This window comes from Leucoraja erinacea, chromosome 30 (assembly GCF_028641065.1).
Source record: "Leucoraja erinacea ecotype New England chromosome 30, Leri_hhj_1, whole genome shotgun sequence".
Taxonomy (NCBI): domain Eukaryota; kingdom Metazoa; phylum Chordata; class Chondrichthyes; order Rajiformes; family Rajidae; genus Leucoraja; species Leucoraja erinaceus.
In genome coordinates this window covers 20,843,855-20,868,866 of record NC_073406.1, presented here as the reverse complement: position 1 = coordinate 20,868,866, position 25,012 = coordinate 20,843,855, and the positions used below count along the sequence as shown (strand labels likewise).

Here is a 25,012-nt window from a genome sequence, read left to right as displayed (position 1 = left end):
TGACTTGCTGTTCCTCCAGCACTTTGTTCAAGGTTCCAGCTTCTGCAGTTCCTTGTGTCTCCAAGTTATTCAACAACTTTCAATGATGCACTTGAAGAGGATTTATTGTGGGGTCACAACCAAGATAAAATTCCCTATCACTTAAGAGACATTTGGTACTATCATAACATTTTAAAGACATGTGGACAGGTACATGGATAGGGCAGGTTTAGAGTGTTATGTGCCCAAGTGCAGGCAGGTGGGACCAGTGTGGATGGGGCCTGTTGGTCAGCATGGGCAAGTTGAGCTGAAGGGCCCATTTCCACGCTGTATGAGTCTATGAGTTAGGGAGTCCAGAATAGATTTCTTGTTCAGTCCTTGCCCCTCTCTATTGAGATGAATAAGAACAAATATTTTGTCAGTTTGATGATTGTACAAAATGATGAATATTTTGGTCAAAGGTGGAGGCGCTTTCTTCGTCTGAAGCCTGTCTCTCGTCATCACCTTCCTAACGGAAACTCAGCGGCCCCGGTTTCAACTGGCCACACGTCACTGCTATCCCAGCCACCCACCCTGCTGACATAGAGGATTAAATATTTACTTACACACCAGTCAGCCCCCTAAAGCCACTCGTACCACAACCAACTATGGAAGTGAAGTCACAGCATTTACACGGAAACCAGAGAGCTTTGGGGAAGAAAGACCCCACAGCCAGCATGCGCTGCATGGAGTCATGGAGTTGGACAGCACAGAAATGGCCATTCGGCCCATCTCACCAATGCTGACCAATTCCAGAACCGGGGGCCACAGTTTAAGAATAAGGAGTAAGCCATTTAGAACGGAGATGAGGAAACACTTTTTCTCACAGAGAGTGATGAGTCTGTGGAATTCTCTGCCTCAGAGGGCGGTGGAGGCAGGTTCTCTGGATACTTTCAAGAGAGAGCTAGATAGGGCTCTTTAAAAATAGCGGTCAGGGGATATGGGGAGAAGGCAGGAACGGGGTACTGATTGGGGATGATCAGCCATGATCACATTGAATGGTGGTGCTGGCTCGAAGGGCCAAATGGCCTACTCCTGTGCCTATTGTCTATTGACCACAATACCTATCTACGCTAATCCTATTTGCCTCAACTCAGAAACTAGGGCACTGTCCAATTCACCTCCACCCCATTGCGGACATTGGACTCTGGAACTGGTGCGCTACAATGCTGCGAACTATATTCTGCACTCTGTATCTTCCCCTTTGCTCTACCTATTGTACTTGAGTTTGACTTGATTGTATTAATTGATTGGATTACTTACTTTTATCTGTAATAAAAAGGAAGTGTAGATGCTCGTTAAAACCCAAAGATGGACACAAAATGCTGGAGTAACTCAGCGGGTCAGGCAGCATCTCTGGAGAGAAGGAATGGGTGACGTTTCGAGTCAGGCCAGAAGAAGGGTCCTGACACGAAACGTCACCCGTTATGTTCTCGAGAGATGTTGCCTGACCCGCTGAGTTACTGCAGCGCTTTGCGTTCATATAAAGTATGATCTGATCTGATGGGATAGCTTGCAAAACGAAGCTTTTCACTATATCTCGTTACACATGACAATAATAAACCAAAACCAAAATCTAAACCTACTCCTTTCCTATCTTAGCACCCCGCCACATGCCTTTAAAATGTTGTCATTGTATCTGTAAAGTTAAACCAGTGGATGTGTTGGAATGAACTGCAGATGCTGGTTTACACTAAAGATAGACACAAAACGCTGGAGTAACAGGCAGCATCTCTGGATAAAAGGAATGGGTGACATTTCGGGCCCAGACCTTTCTTCAGAGTTTCCACTAGCGCAAGGGTTCACCAACCTGGAGTAAATTTACCCCCAGGGGATAAATTTGTTGAGTCTGGATTTGTACATATTTTTTCTCATTGACTGAAATCTGGTTCTGGTTTACCGGTATCTGTTCATCATTAGTTGTTCATAAATAAGTGAAATAACATTGTTTTGTGCTATTAAAGTTGCCGGGGGTAAACGGGATGACAAAGGTTGGGAACCCATGCACTAGCGGGAGAGTTTAGGTCCAGAGGTCAAAGCCTCAGAATAAAAGGATGTACCTTTAGAATGGAGATGAGGGGGAATTTCTTTAGTCAGAGGGTTGTGAATTTGCGGAATTCATTGCCACAGACGGCTGTGGAGGACAAGTCAATGAGTATTTTTTAAAGATAGGTTCTTGATTAGTAAGGGTGTTATGGGGAGAAGGCAGGAGAATGGGGTTGAGGGAAAAGCTAGATCAGCCATGACTGAATGGTGGAGCAGACTCAATGGGCCGAATGGCCTAATTCTGCTCCTATGTCTAATGATCTGCATGACTGCAGCCTGCAACACTGGTGCATTAATCCCGGCAAGGACATGCACGGTCTCCAGGGTCTGCTGCGCTTTCTGAGCGCCCGGTTTCCCACCTGTCCGTTCTCCTTGATCATGATGTTGTCGCTGTGTCGGTCTCCGATGCCCAGCACGTATGTGGCCACGCAGTAACCGGCGCACGAGAGGGTGAACTCCTCGATGGCTCGTTCCAGCGCTTCCCTGCAAGAGGCGGCAGACCAGAGCGGTTTAATACATCGCCAAAGAGAACGGGAGATGCAGCATTCAGAGTCGTAGAGTCACACAGCGTGGAAACACGCCCCTCAGCCCAACCTGCCCACAACAACCAACATGTCCCATCTAAACTAGTCCCACCTGCCTGTGCTTGGCGCATATCCCTCTAAACCTGCCCTATCCATGTACCTGTTCAAATGTTTCTTAAACATTGCAATAGTCCCTGCTTCAACTACATCCTTTGGCAGCTTGTTCCATACACCCACACTCTTTATGTAAAAAGGTGACCTCTCGGGTTCCTCTCTTCATCTTCAACCTACATCCTCTGCTCTTCATTCCTCACCTCTGGGCAAAAGACTCTTTATCCAATCTATTCCTCTCATGATCTTGTACACCTCTATAAGATGTACACCCTTCAGCCCCCTCACTACAAGGAATAGAGTCCTAGCCTGCTCAACCTCTCCCTACAGCTCAAGTCCTGGCAACATCCTTGTAAATCTTCTCTGCACCCTTTCCAGCTGTGCCCTGGCCAACTTTAACTGGGGACTTTATGGCGGCAGAGGACACTAACAACTCTCACTCTGCCACCCAACCTCCTCCATCTCTTGCTGCTGCCACCCACCGAGTGTGGCTCTGTCAGGCAGAAGATGCAGGAGCTTGATAGCGCTCACCACCAGACTCAAGATCTTCCCCTTTGTTATTGTTTGTCAGAATGGTCTTTCCATAAGCTCGGGTGCTGTCCGATTCACCTCTACCCCATTGTGGACATTGGACTGTGTCTCTGAACTGACACGTCATGAGGCTGAGAACTATATTCTGCACTCTGTATTTTCCACTTTGCTCATATTGAATGGCGGTGCAGGCTCGAAGGGCCGAATGGCCTACTCCTGCACCTATTTTCTATGTTTCTACCTATTGTACTCGAGTTTGACCTGATTGTATTAATGTACAGTATTATCTGCAATGAAAAGGAACGGCAGATGCAGTTTTATACCAAACAGACACAAAAGATTGGAGTAACTCAGCGGGTCAGACAGCATCATCGCACTTCAGTTTGACTTGACTGTATTTATGTACTGTATGTCTAATCTGTGTAGATAACACACACAACCAAGCTTTTCACTGTACCTCAGTACACCTGACATTAATGAACCTCATCCAAATTGTGATCCTTGTAAAACTCTGTTCACATATCCCAGCAATTGGAAATGACATTTTCATTGCAAGAATGTAATTATCGAGCAGGAGGTTTGAACCTGTGCTCGTTGTCACTGAGAAAAGTGCAAACATAGGCCGGCACGGTGGCGCAGCGATAGAGTTGCCGCCTCACTGCGCCAGAGACCCGGGTTCGATCCTGACTACGGGTGCTGTCTATACGGAGTTTGTACGTTCTCCCTGTGACTGCCTGGGTTTTCTCCGAGATCTCCGGTTTCAATCCCACACTACAAAGAACTTTCAGGGTTGTAGGTTGTAAATTGTTCCCAGTGCGTGTAGGATATTGTTAGTGTGGGAGGATCGCTGGTCGGTGGGGACTCGGTGGGCCGAAGGTCCTGTTTCCGCACTGTATCTCTGAACTAAACTAAACTAATCACTGCCCACGGGTGGGTTCAGCGTCATTTCATTGCCACCGTTCTGACACACAGTGGAAAATAAAAAGAAAGTAGCAGCAGTGGCAATGTGACCACAAACGTGTCACTGGAAAACAACAGCAGCTGCACACATGTCACCCCGACTCTCACCTCTCTTCACAACCGAGCCAAATGTCAGACAAATGTCACGGCACGTTAGACTGTAGACATTCAGCACGGAAGCAGGCCTGTCCTTCGACCCACCGAGTCTGCTTTGACCAGCGATTGACCAGTGCACTATCACTAGGGACAATTTACAGTTTTTACCAGCGCTAATTTACCCACAAACCCGGACGTATTTGGAGTGTGGGAGGAAACTAGAGCATCAAGAGGAAATCCATACTGTCGCAAGGAGAACTCTGTACAGACAGCACCTGTAGTCAGGGTCGAACCCGGGTCTCTGGCGCTGTAAGGCAGCAACTACCGCTGTGTCACCGTGCCGTTCCAGACTGCAGGGGTAATAAACATCATGGCACGACAGACAGACAGAGCATGCTCCCTGCACTGACGGACGCACGAACAAAGTCTGTTTAATCTAATGTCATAAAACCGTTAGGATCAAAATATTTCATGTCTTCTAACTGTTCCAGACATCCAAACAAGACAAGTGTTATTCCAATCACACGTTTAAATTCAGCAACACATTGTGTGTTTCCCTCAGCAAGGGTGGAGTGATGCAGTGGTAGAGTTGCAGCCTCACTGCGCCAGGTACCCGGGTTGAATCCTGACTACGGGCGCTGTCTGTACGGAGTTTGTACGTTCTCCCCGTGACCACGTGGGTTTTATTCCCACATTCCGAAGAGGTGCAGGTTTGTTGGTAAATTGTCCCTAATGTGTAGGATAGACCTAGTGTACAGGTCGGTGCAGACTTAGTGGGCCGAAGGGTTTTACTTGTAAAATCATTTCTGCCATTTGCTGTTCGCAGGTTAAAGTAAAACAAATCCATACCCTGGGTTCTTTGACTTCAGCCAGTTCAGGAGAGCATCTTTGTTGAAAGCTGCGGTGGCCGCCATGTTGCTTTTATTGAGCTGGATATTGGCGATAGTCTCCGACTGTGGGACCACCTCGATCACTCCCGTTTTATCCCCCGTCGACAGACAGCCGTATGGAATCATCCTGCAGGAAGGAAAATAATGTAGGCAGCGTGAGCATCTTCAGTAACTCTGTCTCTTACAACCAGATAAAATACCATTGGAGACACAAGAGACTGCAGTTGCTGGAACCGTGAGCAAAAGAAAAGCAAAGTGCTGGAGGAACTCAGTGGGCCAGGCGGCATCTGTGGAGAGAAATGCAGTCTAAAGATGGGAGCCAACCTGAAAGGTTGAATGTCCACTGAGGTTAGTTTAGAGATAAAGCACAGAAACAGGCCCTTCGGCTCACCGAGTCCATACTGACGAGTGATCCCCACACACTAACACTATCCTACACACACTAGGGACACTTTACAATTTTTACCAAAGCCAATTAACCTACAAACCCGTATGTCTTTGGGATGTAGGAGGAAACCAGAGCACCCGGAGAAAACTCACGCAGGTCACGGGGAGAACGTACAGACTCTGTACAGACAGCACCCGTGGTCAGGATCGAACACCGTCTCGGGTGCTGTGAGGCAGGAACTATCGCTGCGCCACCGTGCCGGGCTTGTTCCAATAATTTAAATAGAGCCTTGTGACATCGACCCTGACTACAGCCGTGAACAAAAACACTATCAGGCTGGTCCATATTTGAAAGTAAAACTTACGCAAAGTCACCCAATACATTGGAGTCTTTAAAAATAAAAAGACCAAAGTCCCTGAAGACAGCAGGAAAAATAGAGCATAGAAACATAGAAAATAGGTGCAGGAGGAGGCCATTCGGCCCTTCAAGCCAGCACCGCCATTCATGGCTGATCGTCCCCAATCAATAACCCGTGCCTGCCTTCTCCCCATATCCCTTGATTCCACTAGCCCCCTAGAGCTAGGTCTATCTAACTCTCTCTTAAATCCATCCAGTGATTTGGCCTCCACTGCCCTCTGTGGCAGGGAATTCCACAAATTCACAACTCTCTGGGTGAAAACGTTTTTTCTCACCTCAGTCTTAAATGGCCTCCCCATTATTCTAAGACTGTGGCCCCTGGTTCTGGACTCGCCCAACATTGGGAACATTTTTCCTGCAACTAGCTTGTCCAGTCCTTTTATAATTTTATATGTTTCTATAATATCCCCCCCCTCATCCTTCTAAACTCCAGTGAATACAAACCTAGTCTTTTCAATCTTTCATCATATGAAAGTCCTGCCATGCCAGGGATCAATCTCGTGAACCTACGCTGCACTGCCTCAATCACAAGGATGTCGTTCGTCAAATTAGGAGACCAAAACTGTACACCATACTCCAGATGTGGTCTCACCAGAGCCCCATACAAGTAGACCGATAGATAAAAAGGTTTATGAGGGGTGGGGTGAAGAGCTGGAGGTGAGAAAAGTCTAGCACCAATTTGGGACGCCCTCTGGCATCATTGTCCATTATACATCAACGCTTGGTATTTGTTGGTTAATAACTGACACCATTTCAGATGTTGTCATTCTAGGGGTTGAAGAGGAATTTACAATATCCCACACATTATGTTGGTGAAGTTGTTCAAAGCACTTGCTGTGTTGGGAACTGTTTCACAATATCACACATGCTCTGGTGGCTTTGTTCCACCCACAATATTGCATCATCTTCGAGGAAGTTCTGCTTCATCTGCCAGCAAGGTTATTCATAGAACAAAGACCAGCCAAGGCTTTCTGCAGAAGCGAGGAACTGCAGATGCTGGTTTGCAAAAAGAAAAGTGCTGGAGTAACTCGGCGGGTCGGACAGTATCTCTGGCGAACATGGATGGGTGACGTTTCGGGTTGGGACCCTTCTTTAGTTTAGTTTAGAGATACAGCTTGGAAGCAGGCCCTTCGGCCCATCGAGCTGGTGCCGACCAGCAATCCCCGTCCACTAGCACTATCATACACACTGATGATAATTTACAATCTTTATCGAAGCCAATTAACCTACAAGCCTGCACGTCTTTGGAGTGTGGGAGGAAATCAGAGCACCCGGAGAAAACCCACGCGGTCATGGAGAGAGCACGCAAACTCCATACAGTGCCAGGATTGTACCCGGGTCTCTGGCGCTGCAAGGCAGCTACTGTTCCACTGCGCTACCATGCTGCCCCTTGTGTGAGGAAGAGTCTCGACCAGAACCGTCACCTATCCTTGTTCTCCAAAGATGCTGCCTGCCCCGCGGAGTTACTCCAGCACTTTGTGTCAAAGCTTTCTGCATCCACTCAGCGTGCAGTTCATGGTTTCACCAGCAGGAGGTGGTGCTGAGCGGTTTCTGGGGAAGGGCAAGCAAGTGAGAGAATATTCTGCATGTTCACGTCTAAAATAAATGGACCAGTAACATAGGCATGTGATGTTATTGGGGGTTAAAAGTTTCAATAGGAAGGTGACGAGACACAAATCAAAATTTAATGTGGAATACAGTCAGTGGTTTACAGTGACGTTGAGATAAATGTGACTCTTGAGAGCGTGTCTGGGCCAATATCCATTGCTGCAGTGGAAGCTGCTGGCTTTAATTTCCGAGATGGAGGACATTAAATCATTAAGATTCATTGTGCAAGCGCTGATCTCACAGTCATTTCCAGCAGCAAGTATTACCGGCACATTCCCGCTCTCACTCCCTCCGTTCGGGAGGTCACAATCTCACCACTAAGTGCCAAACAATGCGATGAAGCTGCAATGCGATTCCCAAACACAGAGGTTGCCTGGATCACAAAGTGCTGGGTCGGGCCCCTTCTTCAGATTGATTGTAGGAGGGGGAGAGAAAGCTGGGAGGGGGGAGTGGGACAAAGCCTGGCAAATGATAGGTGGCTACGAGATATTTTATTTGCACGGCAGATAGATGGACACAGGCTGGCGATAAAATGGGACTAACAGTGGCACAGTGTCTGCCTTACAGCACCAGAGGCCCACCTGACTTCAATCCTGACTACGGGTGCTGTCTGCACGGAGTTTGCACGTTCTCCCTGTGACCACGTGCGTTTTCTCCAGGTTCTCCAGTTTCCTCCCACACTCCTAAGAAGTGCGGGTTTGTAGGTTAATTGGCTTTGGTAAGCTGTACAAATTGTACCCAGTGTGCAGGAGAGTGCTAGTGTGTGGGGTGATTGCTGGTTGGCACGGGCCCGATGGGCCGAAGGGACTGTTTCCGCACTCTAAAGTCTAAAATAGAGGCACCAAAGGGGAGGTGTGAAATGTAAAGCCTATATCCACCTATCAAACATACCCCGTCACCTGTGTCCACCCATCACTCGCCTGACTGCCCCGCCTCCAGCTCCCGTACTACTATCAGTCTGAAGAAGATGTCCGACCCAAAACATTACCTATCTCCAGAGACGCTGCCCTGGTCTGCCGAGTTACTCCAGCACTTTGTGTTCTGCACAAGATTCCAGTGTTTGCAGTTCCTTGCCTCTGTATAAATGCTGCGCTCAGTATCTAAGCTTTAATTACACGAGTGGTTTCTGTAATTTGGCACAAGTATCAGACTGATACTTTGTTTTAGCATTAGCATTTGTGGCAAGATTTATGCACAGGAAAGGTTTGGAAGGAAATGGGCCAAACGCAGGCAGGTGGGACCAGTGTAGATGGGGCATCTTGGTCAGTGTGGGCAAGTTGGGCCTGTTTCCGCGCTGTGTGACTCTGTGCCTCTATTTCTGCATGTAGAGAAAAAAAATCACACTGCTGTTCCCCACATTCCAAAGTCAGCTTCTTTTCATAGATGAATTAAGTTGGTAGAGGATTAACTAAATGATCGGCTGTTCTTTATTACCTGTAGTCCAGACCCTGTTTCTTCCACAGAACATCCATCAGCCGAATCATCTGTATTGTCAACATGTCCTGGCGAAGATCTGTGCAAAGCAGAAAAAATATAAAGTAACTGTTCCAACATAGAAATAGGAGATCACTTCTACTTTTGAAATATTAAAACCAGAAAAAACAGAAAATACACACAGCTGGTCAGGCAGCATCTGTGGAGAGAGAAACAGAGTCGATGTTTCAATTCTGAGATTCTTGTTCTATCAGAGGATTTCCGACCCAAATTGCTGACTTAATTTCACTTTTCACAGAGGTACAAGAGAATGTACATTATTAGACTTGAGGTACAGCGGGGAAACAGGCCCTTTGATCCACCGAGTCCGCACCGACCAGCGATCACTCCGTATCCTACACACTAGGGAAAATTTACAATTCCTAGAAGCCAATTAACCTATAAACCTATAACCCTTGACACCCGTTCGAATCAAGAATCTGTCCATCTCCGCTTTAAAAATACCTAATGACCTGGCCTCCACAGCCGTCTGTGGCAATGAATTCCACAGATCCATCACCCTAAAGAAATTCTTCCACATTTTCATTGTAAGATACCTCCTTTTATTCTAGTGTTATCAGAATATTCTGTTACCAAAACATATAGACACCAAAACATGCAAAGTGAGGATTTTCATACCATCTCCATTCTTGAAAATGATACCAATTTGACTTCCGTCCGGAATCTTGTGAACAATCCACAGAGGCTTCATCTTGGAGTCCATAAACTTGCATTTCTCCACCCTGGAAAGACAAGAAGCGAGGTGGATCAGTGCCTAGCTCACTTCAGTCATCAGCCCCAGGGAGACGGTTCGATTCTGACCACGGGTCCCGTCTGTGCAGAGTTTGTACGTTCTCCCCGTGACTGCGTTGGTTTTCTCCAGGTGCTCCCGTTTCCTTCCACACTCCAAAGACGGACACGATTGTGGGTGACTGGATTCAGTAAAAGTTATAAATTGCCCCTATTGTGTGTAGGATAGAACTAGTGTAGGGATATCGCTGATCAGCGCGGTCCCGGTGGGCTGGAGGGCCTCTAAACTAAACACACTAGGAAGGATTTACAATTCACAGGTGTGCGGGTCCCTGGCACTGTAAGGCAGCAACTCTTCCACTGTGTCCCCCTAGATATTAAATGACTGGTTATTATTTTCTGAAGGCATCTGCCCCCTGTAAGGGTATCTGCTGATGCCAACATCCACCATCACCCAAAGCGTAGAGGCAGTGGTTGTGCTTCATGTTCGGAAAGACATTTGATTTAGACTTTAGAGAAAGCCCAGAAACTGGCCCCATCGGCCCACCGAGTCCGCGCCGACCAAACACTAACACTATCCACACACTCGGGACAATTTACACTTTTGCCAAAACTAATTGAACCAACAAACGTGTATAACTTTGGAGTGTGGGAGAAAACGGATATTCCGGAGAAAACCCACGCGGTCACAGGGAGAATATGCAAACTCCGTGCAGACAGCACCCGTAATCTGGATCGAACCTGGGTCTCTGGCGCTCTGAGGCAGCAACTCTGCCGCTGCGCCACCGTGCCGCCCTCGGATTTGCTCTTGCAGTCCTTCTAGAGTACGGACGGTCGCTGTTGCAACAGATTATTTTCTTCTTGGTAAAAATGTCCAAGTTTGGCTTTGAGTTTGTACCCAGTCCAATTGTGGATGTGAGCAAACGCTCCATGGGCATGTGGTTTACAGAGAATCCATGAGCGGTGTCGATGCATTGTGAATAGAGGACATTAATTTGAAGGCACAATAGATGTAAAATCAGTCATATACTGAGTGTCTTTCCTGTGAATATATTTTAAGGCATCGCTTGAGTTACAGCGAGGGGCGGTGAAGGAGGTTTGCCTTCCTAGAAAATGTCCCATATCGCGATTTTCCATTGCGCAAAGCCATCTCATCTGACCTTGAAGGTAGACAAAAACTCAGCAGGTGAGGCAGCATCTATGGAGAGAAGGAATAGGCGACGTTTTGGGTCGAGACCCTTCTTCAGACTGATGTTGGGGGGGGCGGGAAAAAGAAAGAAAGAGGCGGAGACAGTAGGCTTGTGGGAGGGCTGGGAAGGGGGAGGGGAAGGAGGAAGAAAGCAAGGACTATCTGAAATTGGAGAAGTCAATGTTCATACCGTTGGGGTGTAAACTACCCAAGCAAAATTTGAGGTGCTGCACCTCCAATTTGCGCTGGGCCTCACTCTGACAATGGGGGAGGCCCAGGACAGAAAGGTCGGATTCGGAATGGGAGGGGAAGTTGAAGTGCTGGGCCACCGGGAGATCAGGTCGGTTAATGCAAACCGAGCGGAGGTGTTGGGCGAAGCGATCGCCGAGCCTGGCCTTGTGTCAGGAAACGCAAGCGGAACAAAAAATACACTTCACATTTATTCATTTAAGTTTTATCCCCCCCACACGAGTTCTCTAAGATCGAATTTTATTCAGTTTCGCAAATTTTGGAATAGTGATTTATGAATTGTGTACGGACAAATTTCTAAGATGCCGGAGAGAGTGGATTCATGACCTGCCTTCATAACACAAGCAAAACTAACACGGCCTGTCAGAAGCTTGGACATTCAATGGAGCAGCAGTGTTTCTTTATACTAGACCCCCACAGTAACATCTCCTCCCTTCATAGTCAACGCACCAGAGTTCCATGAGGAAGTTGCTGGGACTTAGAGGAGAGTAGAAGTTGGAGAGAGACTCCATGCACGTCTCCTGCTTCATGTACATGTGCAAGGCTTCCTTCGTTTTCACTTTGGTCGTCTTCTGGGAGCTGGACTTCACAAAGTCGTTCAGGGCTTTCATTTTCTTTAACGCTTCACACTGCAAGAAAACGTGGTGCGGGACAGTGTCAGTAAAGATCTGAATTCATGTAACGCCTCCGTTACAGAACTGCAAGAGCATCCTCAATGTTAAACACACACACACACACACACTTACACACACACGCACACACACACACACACACACACACACACACGCACACACACACACACACACGCACACACACACACACACACACGCACACACACTTACACACACACTCGCACACGCACACACACACACACACACATACGCAAACACACACACACACACACACACACACACACACACACACGCACACGCACACACGCACACAGAACCACACAGACACACACTGACACATACACACATAATTACACTTACACACACACACACAATGCTTTGTAAAGTAGTTCAGTTCTCAGATACTCTGCATGATCAAGGCACCCCAGTAATTTGCTGAATGTTGGTGCCTGGGCTCAAGTGAGAAAGCAAACACACATTCCACCTGCTGAGTTTTTCCACTTTTTTCGGTTTTTATTTCAGATTTCCAGCATCTGCACAGTTTTTGTATGGCTCAAATATCATGCGGCAGTGACTCCGAGCTTCCAGTTGCCTGTCATTCCCCATCCAACTTCCAATCTTTCCCCCACTCCCCCACCATTTCCTTCCACCTATATCCCTGCCCCTGGCTATCCATGGCACTCCTCTTCTCTCTGTATCCGACAGCCTTTTGTCTCCTTTACCTCTCTAGCCTGCACCCATTCATCTGCTAATCAAACTCCACTCATCTGTATCCACCTGTCACTTGTCAGGCCTTGTCCCACCTTCCTTCCTCCTACTACAATCAGTCAGAGGAAGGGTCCCGACCCAAAACATCGTCTGTCCATTCCTTCCGCAGATGCTGCCTGACCTACCGAGTTCACCCAGCACTTTGTGTTTTACTCTAAATTCCAGCATCTACAGTTCATAAGTTCATAATTCATAGGAGCAGAATTAGACCATTTGGCCCATTGAGTCTACTCATCTCACTATTGAGTCTACTACGCCATTTGGCCCATCGCCATTCAATCATGGCTGATCAATATTTCCCTCTCAACCGCATTCTTCTGCCCAAAAACCTCTGACACCCGCTGTCTGTGGCAATGAATTCCACAGATTCACCACCTTCCGACTATAGAAATTCCTCCTCATCTCCTTTCTGAAGGTATATCCTTATATTCTGAGCCTGTGCCCTCTGGTCCTAGACTCTCCCACTGGCGGAAACATCCTCTCCACATCCACTCTATCCAAGCCTTTCACTATTGAGTAAGTTTCAATGAGGTTCCCTCCTCATCCTTCTAAACTCTTCCAATGTGTACAGGCTCAGTGCCGTCAAACGCTAATCATATTTTGACCAAAAAACAAAGAGCTGGAGGAACTCAGCATGCCGTGTAGCATCTGTGGAGGCAAATCGACAAGCAACGTTTTGGGGCTGAGGCTGAAGCCGTGTCCTCTGGTCCTAGACTCTCCCTAGACCTGGTCCTAGAATAGTGGAAAAATCCCCTCCACATCCACTATATCCAGGCCTTTCACTAGTTGGTAAGTTTCAATGAGATCCCCCCTCATTCTTCTAATCGTTGTGGCATTCAATATCGATGTTGGAGAATTCAGTTACTCACTCCTTCTTTCTGCTTGAATGAGAATGAGCCATTTTGGCAACATTCCCTTCCTTCTTTGTTTTTTGGTATTGGCCGACGATACAACACGAGCAGCCATTACACAAACAAAGAAGCCACCTCATCTTACTGTTAGCCGTTTCAATATTCGGACTTTACAGGATGTCGTGTTAATTTAAGACAAAGGCTCACTGGGTTCTCTTGCGATCTATCGTATCGAACCATCCTACAAACAACTAGAGAGCAGTCCTGAGCTGCTATCTGCCTCATTGGAGAGCCTTGGACTATCTTCGATCACATTTCAGTGGACTTTAACTTCCACTAAACATTATTCACATTGTTCCCTTTATCATGTATCTGTACACTGTGGACAGCTCGATTGCAAGTATGTATGTCCTTTCCGCTGACTTAGCACGCAACAAAAGCTTTTCACTATACTATGCAAGTGACAATAAGCTCAACTCAACTAAATTCAATTAATCTGTTCATTGTTCTAAAGTGAGGTTCGCTATTTTCCTAGTTTAGTTTGCAAGATTAGTTTAGTTAAGTTTAGAGATACAGCGCAGAAACAGGCCCTTCAGCCCACCGAGTCCGCTCCGCCTGGCGATCCCCGCACATTAACACTATCCTTCACACACAAGAGACAATTTACATTGCTACCAAGCCAATTAGCCTATACACCTGTAGGTCTTTGGAGTGTGGGAGGAAACCGGAGCTTCCCAGAGAAAACCCACGCAGGTCACGGGGAGAATGTACAAACTCCATACAGACAACACCTGACGTAGTCAGGATCGAACCCGACTCTCTGGCAATGTGAGGCACTGAAAGGCAGCAACTCTACCGCAGTGCCGCTGAATGAGGGAACTCATGTGGGAGCCCAGTGCGTTAAGTATTATGGACAATTAGTTTGGTGGGTCACACTGTGGTTGGATCACAAGTCCGCTCACTCTCAGATGGTTCGTGGCTAAAGGCCCGGTCCCCACCCCCCCCCCGGCAATGGCGGCACCCACCTGCTTCAACAGGGACTTCATGTGGTAGTTGGTTCCTCGGCAGTACGCCTCCAGGATTAATCCAAATCGCAGTGACACTGCGGGGAGGTGCACCTCTGACCTGAAGCACAAACACAACACGATTCACCTTCAGAACAACCAACTGCAGAAATACCGCGGCTGTGAGATAACGGCTACTAGATTAGATTCGTTTAGCGGCACAGCTTGGAAACAAACCCTCCGGCCCACCGAGTCAGCCACTGAGTTGTGGATGATCAGCCATGATCACATTGGATATGGAGAGAAGGCAGGTACGGGATACTGAGTTGGATGATCAGCCATGATCATATTAAATGGCGGTGCAGGCTCGAAGGGCCGAATGGCCTACTCCTGCACCTAATTTCTATGTTTCTATGTTTCTATGGCGGTGCTGGCTCGAAGGGCCGAATGGCCTACTCCTGCACCTATTGTCTATGACGACCATCGATCACCCCCTTCACACAACTCCTGTATTATCTCACTTTTGCATCCACTCCCAGCATACACAAGCATATGGAACGAGCTGCCGGAGGAGGTAGTGGAGGCAGGTACAATCACAACGATCAAAATACCTGGACAGGTATATGGATATGATAGGTGTAGAGGGATAAGGACCAAACATAGGCAGGTGGGACTAGTGCATGTTGGTCGGCACGGATAGGTTGGGCCAATGGGGCTTTTTCCACGCTATGTGACTCTCTATGACTCGACACACTAGGGAGCCGTTTACAGAGACCCAATTAACCCACAAACCTGCCCGTCTTTGGGATGTGAAACCACAGCACCTGGAGCAAACCTGGGTCTCTGGCACTGCGAGGCAGCAGCTCTGCCATTTACACCATTCTACCGCTCTCCATCCTCCGTGGATTCTCCTGATCTCTTCTACAAGGTGCAAGACAAGTAAAGGGCCCGTCCCACTTTCATGACCTAATTCACAACCTCTGCCGAGTTTACCCTTGACTCCTACAAATGTAAAGCACTTTTTAAAAATGTGCTATATAAATAAATGTGACTTGACTTGACTTGACCCACAGCATGGTCGTCACGAGGTCGTAGGTAGGTCGTGATGCTAGCCGTAGGTACTCGTGGCATCAAGTAGGTCGGGGCGTGTTTTCAACATGATGAAAAATGTCCACGAGTATAAAAGTTGGAAATTAGGTTGTGAAAGTGGGACAGGCCCTTCAGCAAGGCGGCAGTTTGATTATCACTCCGTCTGCATCTGCAACTCCAAAATCCTAACAGGGTCCAAGAGAAAGTCGCCCCATTGACTGGTACTCCATCCGCCACCGCCAACCCACACACTCATTCCCTCCCCCACTGCTGTCCCCTGGTGGTGAGACTGCTCCACCGCTCCGAGGCATCTTCACCAGCAGTTCTCAAAGCTTCCTACAAGGCCAAAGTCAGCAGGAACCAAATTCCAGATTCCCTGATGAGGAAACACGGATATTGTCCAGAACCCTCCCCGCTGTGGTAGCGCGCCACTATAAATCCCAAGTTGGCTCAGTAGCAATTCCTCGAGGATATTAGCAAGTCACGAGTGATTAATTGTCGTACAGGTCCACCACTGATTTTCCGGCAACAGATACTCCTTTAATCCGGACAAAATTTCGAGAGCATACATGGAAATTTCACACTCTCCCCCTCCCTGGAAGTCCCCCTGCAAATGTGGCGCCTAGGCCGGGTGAGGTGGCCGATCTCAACCTCATTGGGACTTCTGCGGCCGATCAGCGGGTTGAATTTGCCACCGGCAGCCGGGACTCTGGAACTCCGGCCCAGCTGGAGCCAGCACATCCATTCCCATGGCCAGCATCTCGGCCTGTCATCAGTCTACGTGGATCCCCCCCGTTCTGGTAGCGTTGGACTCCCCTCGGAGGCCGTGACCTCTGTCGGTCCGGCAAAATAAATAATCATGAAAGGCTCTGGATTCAAGGGTGCTCGAAACATTGGTGGTGGACCTGTATGTACCGACAATGGAACAAATGACATCCTTGTTTGTAGCCACATAACATGTCTGTAAACACAGTACTCATGGATAATATATAATAAACATGTGTTTATCTAAACAATAGTAAATAAATCTCATTTGTTACAGTTCTCCCCTGCTTCCAACAACAAAGTACATGGACAGGTTCAAATGGACATTAATGTTTTCCCATCATCAGGGTTTCAGGATTGGGACAGCACGAGGGCGCAGCATTAGAGTTGCTGCCTCACGGCGCCAGGGACCCGGGTTCGATCCTGACTACGGGTGCTGTCTGTGTGGAATTTGTACATTTCCCACGTGACTGGGTGGATTTTCTCTCATTGTCCCAGTTTCCTCCCACACACCAAAGATTCACAGATTTGTAGGTTAATTGGCTTCCGTAAAATTGTAAATTATCCCTAGGGTGTAGGATAGTGCTAGCGTCCGGGATGATCGCTGGTCGGTGTGGACTCAGTGGGCCGAAGGACCTGCTTTCACGCCGTACCTCTAGAGTCTAAAGTCTACACATGTTGAATCAACAATGAAACTTTACCTGAGGTGCCAGAACAAGAAGTGCCCAATTTTTCTGTTGGTCAAAGCTCTCTCCAACAAGAACTTAGTCAGGTCGGCATTCAAGTATGGTTCGTACTTCAACACTTGAACCAGTTGCAGGAGATACTGGAAGAGTTCTTCATCACTGGGCGACAAGTGGAAAAAAGGAAAACAAATGTGTAAAAATCTTGCACAGAGTGGTGGCGGGTGGATGCCTGGAACATTCTGTCGGGGATGGTGTGGGAGACAGATACAATAGTGCCGTGTAAGAGACGTTTGGATAGGCACATGGATATGTAGGGAATGGAGGGATATGGATCACGTGCAGGTAGATAAGGGTTGGCCTTCACATCATGGTCAGCACCGATATAGTGGGCCAAAGGGCCTGGTCCTACGGAGGTGGTACGGTGGCGCAGCGGTAGCTTACAGCGCCAGGGTCCCAGGTTCAATCCTGACTACGGGTGCTGCCTGTGCAGAGTTTATACGTTCTCCCCTTGACCTTGTGGGTTTTCTCTGGGTGTTCCAGTTTCCTCCCACACTCCAAAAGACGTACAGGTTAGCAGCTTAATTGGCTTCTGTAAATTGTTCCTAGTGTGTAGGATAGAACTAGTGTGAATCGGTGATCGTTGGTCGACATGGCAGTTGAGGCAGGTAGTATCGCAATGTTTAGATGTTAATGGATAGGACAGGTTTAGAGGTATATGGGCCAAATGGAGGCAGGTGGGACATGTACTGGGACATGTTGGCTAGTGTGGGCAAGCGGGCCGAAGGGCCTGTTTCCAACGTTGTAAGACTCTAAGATTAATAATAAACTAATCTAAACAACTAAACTGCAGAGCAGAGCAAGGCTGCCACCACTTACACTAAACATAAAAAGCTGGAGTAACTCAGAGTGTCAGGCAGCATCTCTGGAGAAAAGAAATAGGTGACATTTTGGGCCGAGACACTTCTTCAGTAGCACTGAAGCTGTGCTGGGAATATCGAGCTAATGGCCGCACCACAACAAATCCAACTGGATAAACAATCATTTTGGATTTAAGTCCAGCTTTCCCACAGGGTTCATGTTCCTTAGTTACAGGGAATTAGGCCATTCATAGAGTGATACAGTGTGGAAACAGGCCCTTCGGCCCAACTTGCCAACACTGGCCAACATGTCTCACCTACACTAGACCCACCTACCCGCGTTTGGCCCACATCCCTCCAAACTCATCCTATCCATGTACCTGTCTAACGTTGGGATATTCCAGCCTCCTCTGGCAGCTTGTTCCATACTGCCACCAAAAAAAAAGTTGTCCCTCAGATTCCTATTAAATCTTTTCCCCTTAAACCTATGTCCTCTGGTCCTCAATTCCCATACTCTGGGCAAGAGACTGTGCATCTACCCATCTATTGCTCCCATGATTTTATACACCTCTATACGTTCACTTTTCACCAAGGAATAGAGTGGCATTTGGTCTGATAGGTCTCCTCCGCCATTCTATCGTGGCTGACCTATCCTTCTCTCTCTCAGCGTTCTGGCTCTGGTAGTGGGAGGTGTAGCTCAGCCCTCTCTCCTTCCCGATGAATACGCACCTCAGCTTCCTCAGACATTCTATCGCCAGCGAGCGGACGTAACGGCTGGGGAAGGTGTAGTCCAGGAGCTCCAGGGCGTTCAGTGCCGGCAGCTCTTTCCACGACTGCAGGAGGTAAATCACCTGCAAAGTAAAACACTCGGCTGCTGCAATGAGACTGTCGATGCATGGTCCCACGCCACAGATCCATCTGCTCCCATTCCACATGCTGCCCGATAACTAATGTCCCCACCCACCAGAAGACTTTGGAGCAGAATTAGGCCATTCAGCCCATCGAGTCTGCTCCGCCATTCATAGATCATGGCTGATCTATTCTTCCCTCTCAACCCCATGCCGTTTGACATATGCCCCACACCTCCTTTAAATGTTTAAGAAGGAACTGCAGATGCTGGAAAAATCAAAGGTGGACAAAAATGCTGGAGAAACTCAGCGAGTGAGGCAGCATCTATGGAGCGAAGTAGGTGATGTCTCGACCCGAAACATCACCTATTCCTTTGCTCCATGGATGCTGCCTCACCTGCTGAGTTTCTCCTTTAAATGTGGCCCCTTTCCACCTTAAATACGCCCTCCAGTCAATGACACTTCTGCCCTGGGTGAAAGATTTCTGACTGTCCACAACATCTAAGCCTCTCATCATTTTATACACATCTATCAGGTCTCTCCTCGGACTCCGACGCTCCAGGGAAATCAACACCAAGTTTGTTCAAAGTTAGACGCAAAGTGCTGGAGTAACTCAGCGGGTCAGGCAGCATCTCTGGAGAATATGAACCAGGTGACCCTGCAGGCCGGGACCCTTCTTCAGACGTATACATCTTCTCCAGAGATGCTGCCTGACCCGCCGAGTTACTCTAGCACTTTGGTGTCTATCTTTGGTATAAAGCAGCATCTGCAGTTCCTTATTACTCCAATGTCTACCCTTTCCTTGTAGTGAATGCCCTCTAATCCAGGCAGCATGCTGGTGAAACTCCACTCCAAAATTAGGACAAAAATTTAGAAAAAACGTCTTCACATGTATGTACCATGTTGCATGCTCTAAACCTGCTAAATACATTTTGCACTGCAGGTTTTGTCATTATTTACGTTATTAATGAAGGTTTAATTCTCAGAGGGTGAAGGCCAGACCACAGCAGAGTGTAGAGTCACAGTACAAGCAGCTGCTGAGGGAGCCGGGGGGTTAATTGGACTTGATTGAGTTTATCAAACAATTCTTGCTGCGGGCTGCCTGCAGGTCGGCAGATTAGAATTGCAGATGAAACTAAACGCTGTTGATCCTGTGCCCAGTGGCAATGAGGCATCCACACTCAACAAAGGTCACCATCTTCAGCTGCCAGGCCTGCTCACTGGGAGGGGGAGAGAGGGAGACAGAGGGGAAAGAGGGGGGAGACTACACTAGTCCCACCTGCCCAGGTTTTGTCCATATCTCTCCAAACGGTCCTATCCATGTACCTGCTTATGAAATGATGGGATAGTCACAGCTTTAACTACCTTCTCTGGCAGCTTGTTCCATACCCCCACCACCCTTTGTGTGAAAAAGTCACCCCTCATATTCTTATTAAATATTTTCCCCTCACCTTAAACCTGTGTTCTCTTGTCCTCGATTCACCTGCTCTGGGCAAGAGACTCTGTGCATCTACCCGATCTATTTTTCTTATGATTTCATACACCGTTATAAAATCACCCCTCATCCTGCTGCGCTCCAAAGAATGGAGATCCAGCCTACACAATATCTCCCTATAGCTCAAACCCTCTTGTCCTGGCAACATCCTCGTAAATCTTCTCTGCACCCTTTCCAGCTTGACACCATCTTTCCAATAACATGGTGCCTAAAACTGAACACAATACTCTAAATGCAGCCTCACCAACCCCTCCCCAATCTTTGCACATCCCCAAACCTTTCCACTCGCCACTTTAATTTCATGCATTTTGCGTTTTTATGACTATTGGCAAATCAATTTCCCTCCTGGGATGAATAAAGTTCTATCGTATAGTCCTATACAACTGCAACATGACCTCCCAACTTCTATACAATACTCTGACTGATTAAGGCCAATGTGCCAAATGGCTTTTTGACCACTTTATCCACCTGTGACTACCTTCAAGGAAGCATGCACCTGCACTCCTAGATCCATTCACTGTCTTGGTCCTGCTCGTGATAGGCTTCACAAAATGCAACACCTCACATTTCTCCGTATTAAATTCCATCAACCATTCCTTGACCCAGCTGACCAATCGATCAAGATCCTGCTGCAATTTTTCACAACCTTCTTCACTCTCTGCAAAACCACCCACTTTTGTATGATCTGTAAACTTGCTAATCTTGCCCTGCTATGTATGTTCTCATCCAAATCATTTATATAGATGACAAACAGTAGTGGGCCCAGCGCACCACTAGTCACAGGCCTCCAGTCTGAGAAGCAACCTTCCTCCATCACCCTCTGCTTCCTTCCATTAAGTCAATTTTCAATCCATTCAGCTATCTCTCCTTGGATCCCACGCGATCTAACCTTCCAGAGCAGCCTACCATGCGCAACCTTGCCAAAGGCTTTGCTGAAGTCCATGTATACAACATTTACAGCTCTGCCCTCATCAACCTTTTGGGTCACATCTTCAAAAAACTCAATCAGATTTGTGAGACACGACCTCCCACATACAAACCCATGCTGACTCTCCCTAATCAACCCTTGCCCATCTAAATGCCTGTATACCCTACCCCTCAGAATACACTCTAGTATGGTAGTGGGTTACTGATCTGGTCTTCAGTCCGTACCTGAGCAACATCTTCATGCTTGTTCCACTTGGCCACAGACAGCAGCTTACCAAGCGCCTCGTGGAAATGGTCACGGACCTCGTACCTCAGCTTCCACACCAGATCTTTCTCATCTTCGAAGAACTCCGTGCATGCCTTACGTTCCATGATCTCCTTCAGCTGGTAGTGCTGTGGCAAGCAGTCAGAGAGCACAGTCAGTACACACAGGGAAGAAGAGCAGCATCTCTGGAGAGAAGGAATGGGGGGACGTTTTGGGTCCAGGCCCTTCTTCAGACGGAGAGTAGGGCCAGTTTCTCTTCTTTGCAAGAGATGCCTTTGAAAAGCCCTCAGACACACTCACAATCAAACTATCATTCAAGCATGGATGTCACGAGGAATAATGACCAACGATGAGCTAGCTTGCAACTATTGCAGGACTGAGGATGGCACAGTGGCACCGCGGTAGCGTTGCTGCCCTCACAGAACCAGAGACCCGGGTTCGATCCTGACCTCGGGTGCCGTCTGTATGGAGTTTGTACGTTTTCCCTGTGACCCGTGTGGGTTTCCTCCGGGTGCTCTGGTTTCCTCCCACATCCTAAAGGCGTGCAAGTTTGCAAATGAATTGTCCTCTGTAAATTGCCCCAGTGTGTCGGTGTCGTGTGATAAGTGGGCGAGACAGTGGGATAACACAGAACTAGCGTGGACGGGTGAATCGATGGTCAGTGTGGACTCGGTGGGCCCAAGGGCAGGTTTCCAGGCTGTATCTCTCTAAACTTGGTTGATCTAATTTCAGTGCCCCGAGCTTCAACATGCAGTAGCAAAGCCCAATAGAAACGCATCACAACCCGGAACTTACCTCTGACTGGGTTACTTTGACTCGTTCTCCATGCCGACCCAGTTCGAGAATCTAGGGGGGGGGAAGATAATAAACAGTGCACTTGTTACTGAAGGCATCTTGACAGATGTTAGGCAAGAGAGATGCAACTTCCTGCCAGCTGGTCACAGAGAGATGACTTTAGTTTAGTTTATTGTCACGCGTACTAAGGTGCGTGTTACGTGCTAACCAGTCAGCGGAAAGACAATACATGATTACAACCGAGCCATTTACAGTGTACAGATACATGATAAGGGAATAACGTTTAGTGCAAGGTAAAGCCTGTAAAGTCCGATCAAAGATAGTCTGAGGGTCACCTATGAGGTAGATAGTAGTTCAGGACTGCCCATCAGTAATCTATACATGCCTATCATAATGGTTTGTGCCTATCGTCAAATAGGCAAGCAAACCTCAGGTAGACAAAAGTGCTGGAGAAACTCAGCGGGTGCAGCAGCATCTATGGAGCGAAGGAAATAGACAACGTTTCGGGCCGAAACCCAAGGGTTTCGTCCCGAAACGTTGCCTATTTCCTTCGCCCTCAGATTCCTATTAAATATTTTTCCCTTCACCTTGAACCTATGTGTCATCTGGTCCTTGATTCCCCAACTCTGGGCAAGAGACTCTGCGCATCTACCCGATCTATTCCTCCAAATGTCCTGACATAAAGCCATATAGTACCAACACGGGCCTTTCCGCCCAACTTGCCCACACTGCCCAACATGCCCCATGTACACGAGTCCCACCAGCCTGCGTTTGGCTCATACCCCTCAAAACCCTTCCTGTCCATGTACCTGTCCAAGTGCCCAGCAGTTTGATCAAAAGATACAGCATGGATACAGGCTCTTGGTCCCACCGAGTCCACGCCGACCATCGATCAGACTTCAGTCTGAAGAAGGGTTTCGGTGCCGAAACGTTGCCTATTTCCTTCGCTCCATAGATGCTGCTGCACTCGCTGAGTTTCTCCAGCATTTGTGTCTACCTTCGATTTTCCAGCATCTGCAGTTCCTTCTTAAACACCCGTTCACACTAGTTCTACTTTATCCCACATTCTCAACCACTCCCTACACACCAGCGGCCAGTTTACTGACGGACCTCTTTGGGATGTGTGGGATGAAACCCGAGCACCCGGAGGAAACCCACGCAGTCACAGGGTGAACGTACAAACTCCGCACAGACAGCACCCGGAGGTAAGTGTTGTAAGTGAGATTCAGTGCTTACCCTTTCAATGGATGGGTAGTAGATGGGGTGGTTGACGACAGCCTGGAAGTGGATGTACAGGGCGGCGGTGCCGTCGGTGTTGGGGTTGCCCTGCACCGTGCCCATCGGGTTCAGCAGCTCGCCTTTGTCATCTGCAAGACAGAGAGGAGCCCGTGTCAACGGGTTGTCACAGAGCCCCGTGTTAACGGGTTCAGACACCATCCCTCAACCACCCTCCATCCTTCCACATTCAGATGTTCACACAACAGTAACTGGAGGGCCAGAGCCATTCCTCTGGTGACCCTCCCTCACGCCCGCTGGGTAATAGATGCTGGAGCCGAGATCCTTCTTGGTAAACTAGGAAGCTGAGCCCATGGCTCCAGTAACAGCCAAGCGATCATTAGCGCCCACCTCTACATACACACATACACACACACACACACATAAGTGATAGGAGCTGAATTAGGCCATTCAGCCCATCAAGCCTACTTTGCCATTCTATCACATCTTTCCCTCTTCCCTGTGACCAGAAGACTTTAAGATGTAGGAGCAGAATTAGGCCATTCGGCCCATCGAGTCCACTCTGCCATCGGCTCTGTGGACTGAGTGGCTCACTTTGAGTTCGCGGGACGATTGGAGAGTTGCATTTTGAGGCCCTTTGTTGTCACTTTCATAGGAGCAGAATTAGTCCACTCAGCCCTTTAAGTCTGCTCTGCCAAGAACCCGTCAACCTCCACTATAAAAACACCCATTACCTGGGTTTCCACGGATGTCCGTGGCAAAGAACTCCACAGATTCACCACCCTCTAACTAAAGACATTTCCTCTCATCTCCATTCTAAAGGTACGTCCTTTTATTCGGAGGCTGTGCCGTCTGGTCCTAGACTCTCCCACTAGTGGAAACATCTTTTCCACACCCAATCTATCTCGGCCTGTCAATATTCGATAGGTTTCAATGACCCCCCCCTCATCCTTATAAACTGAGGATGGGCGGACCTAATTGAAACTTAGCAAATAATGATGAATCTGTGGACTTCATTGCTGCAGAAAACTGTAGAGGCCAAGACATTGGGTATGTTTAAAGAAGAGATTCACAGATACTTGACTAGTATGGGTGTCAAGGGTTATGAGGAGGAGAAGGCAGGAGAGTGGGATGAAGAGTGAAAGATTTAATGGTGGAGTAGACTTGATGGGCAGAATGGCCTACTTCGGCTCCTATGAGTTATGAACATGAACTCCAGTGAGCACAAGCCCAGAGCTATCAAACGCTCCACGTACATTAACCCAATGCTTTAACACAGCGAGCAGGGAACTACAGCAGCTTCCACTTATAGCGGGAACACTGATAAACCGTGGTGTGATTAGTGGAAATCCCGATGGTTCGGCCTGTATTGGTGCTTCCCCCCAGGGATCGATGGGTGCCGACTCCCGCTCTTCAGCTCACACTCCACGGGTCAGGTCCGGCGTTCTCCTCTCTAACGCACGGGGCTTGGTTCCTGCATTTCAAACGGCCCCTCATACGCAAACCCGGACCCTCCACCAAGATCATTCTCATTCCCCTCTCTC

General features: G+C 48.0%; 1 protein-coding gene across 1 annotated transcript in view; it reads right to left on the bottom strand.

Annotated features, from left to right (window-relative positions):
- The window catches only part of pik3cd (phosphatidylinositol-4,5-bisphosphate 3-kinase, catalytic subunit delta), a 153,514-nt gene that overhangs the window by 6,729 nt on the left and 121,773 nt on the right, over positions 1-25,012 (bottom strand). The window contains exons 12-22 of the mRNA XM_055659628.1: positions 23,469-23,599; positions 22,233-22,283; positions 21,398-21,565; positions 18,632-18,753; positions 17,061-17,204; positions 14,527-14,626; positions 11,701-11,879; positions 9,702-9,805; positions 9,024-9,102; positions 5,136-5,303; positions 2,424-2,547 (exon numbers count right to left, since the gene is read on the bottom strand). Coding sequence (XP_055515603.1) covers positions 2,424-2,547; positions 5,136-5,303; positions 9,024-9,102; positions 9,702-9,805; positions 11,701-11,879; positions 14,527-14,626; positions 17,061-17,204; positions 18,632-18,753; positions 21,398-21,565; positions 22,233-22,283; positions 23,469-23,599 — 1,370 coding nt within the window. The remainder of the gene's footprint in view (positions 1-2,423; positions 2,548-5,135; positions 5,304-9,023; positions 9,103-9,701; positions 9,806-11,700; positions 11,880-14,526; positions 14,627-17,060; positions 17,205-18,631; positions 18,754-21,397; positions 21,566-22,232; positions 22,284-23,468; positions 23,600-25,012) is intronic.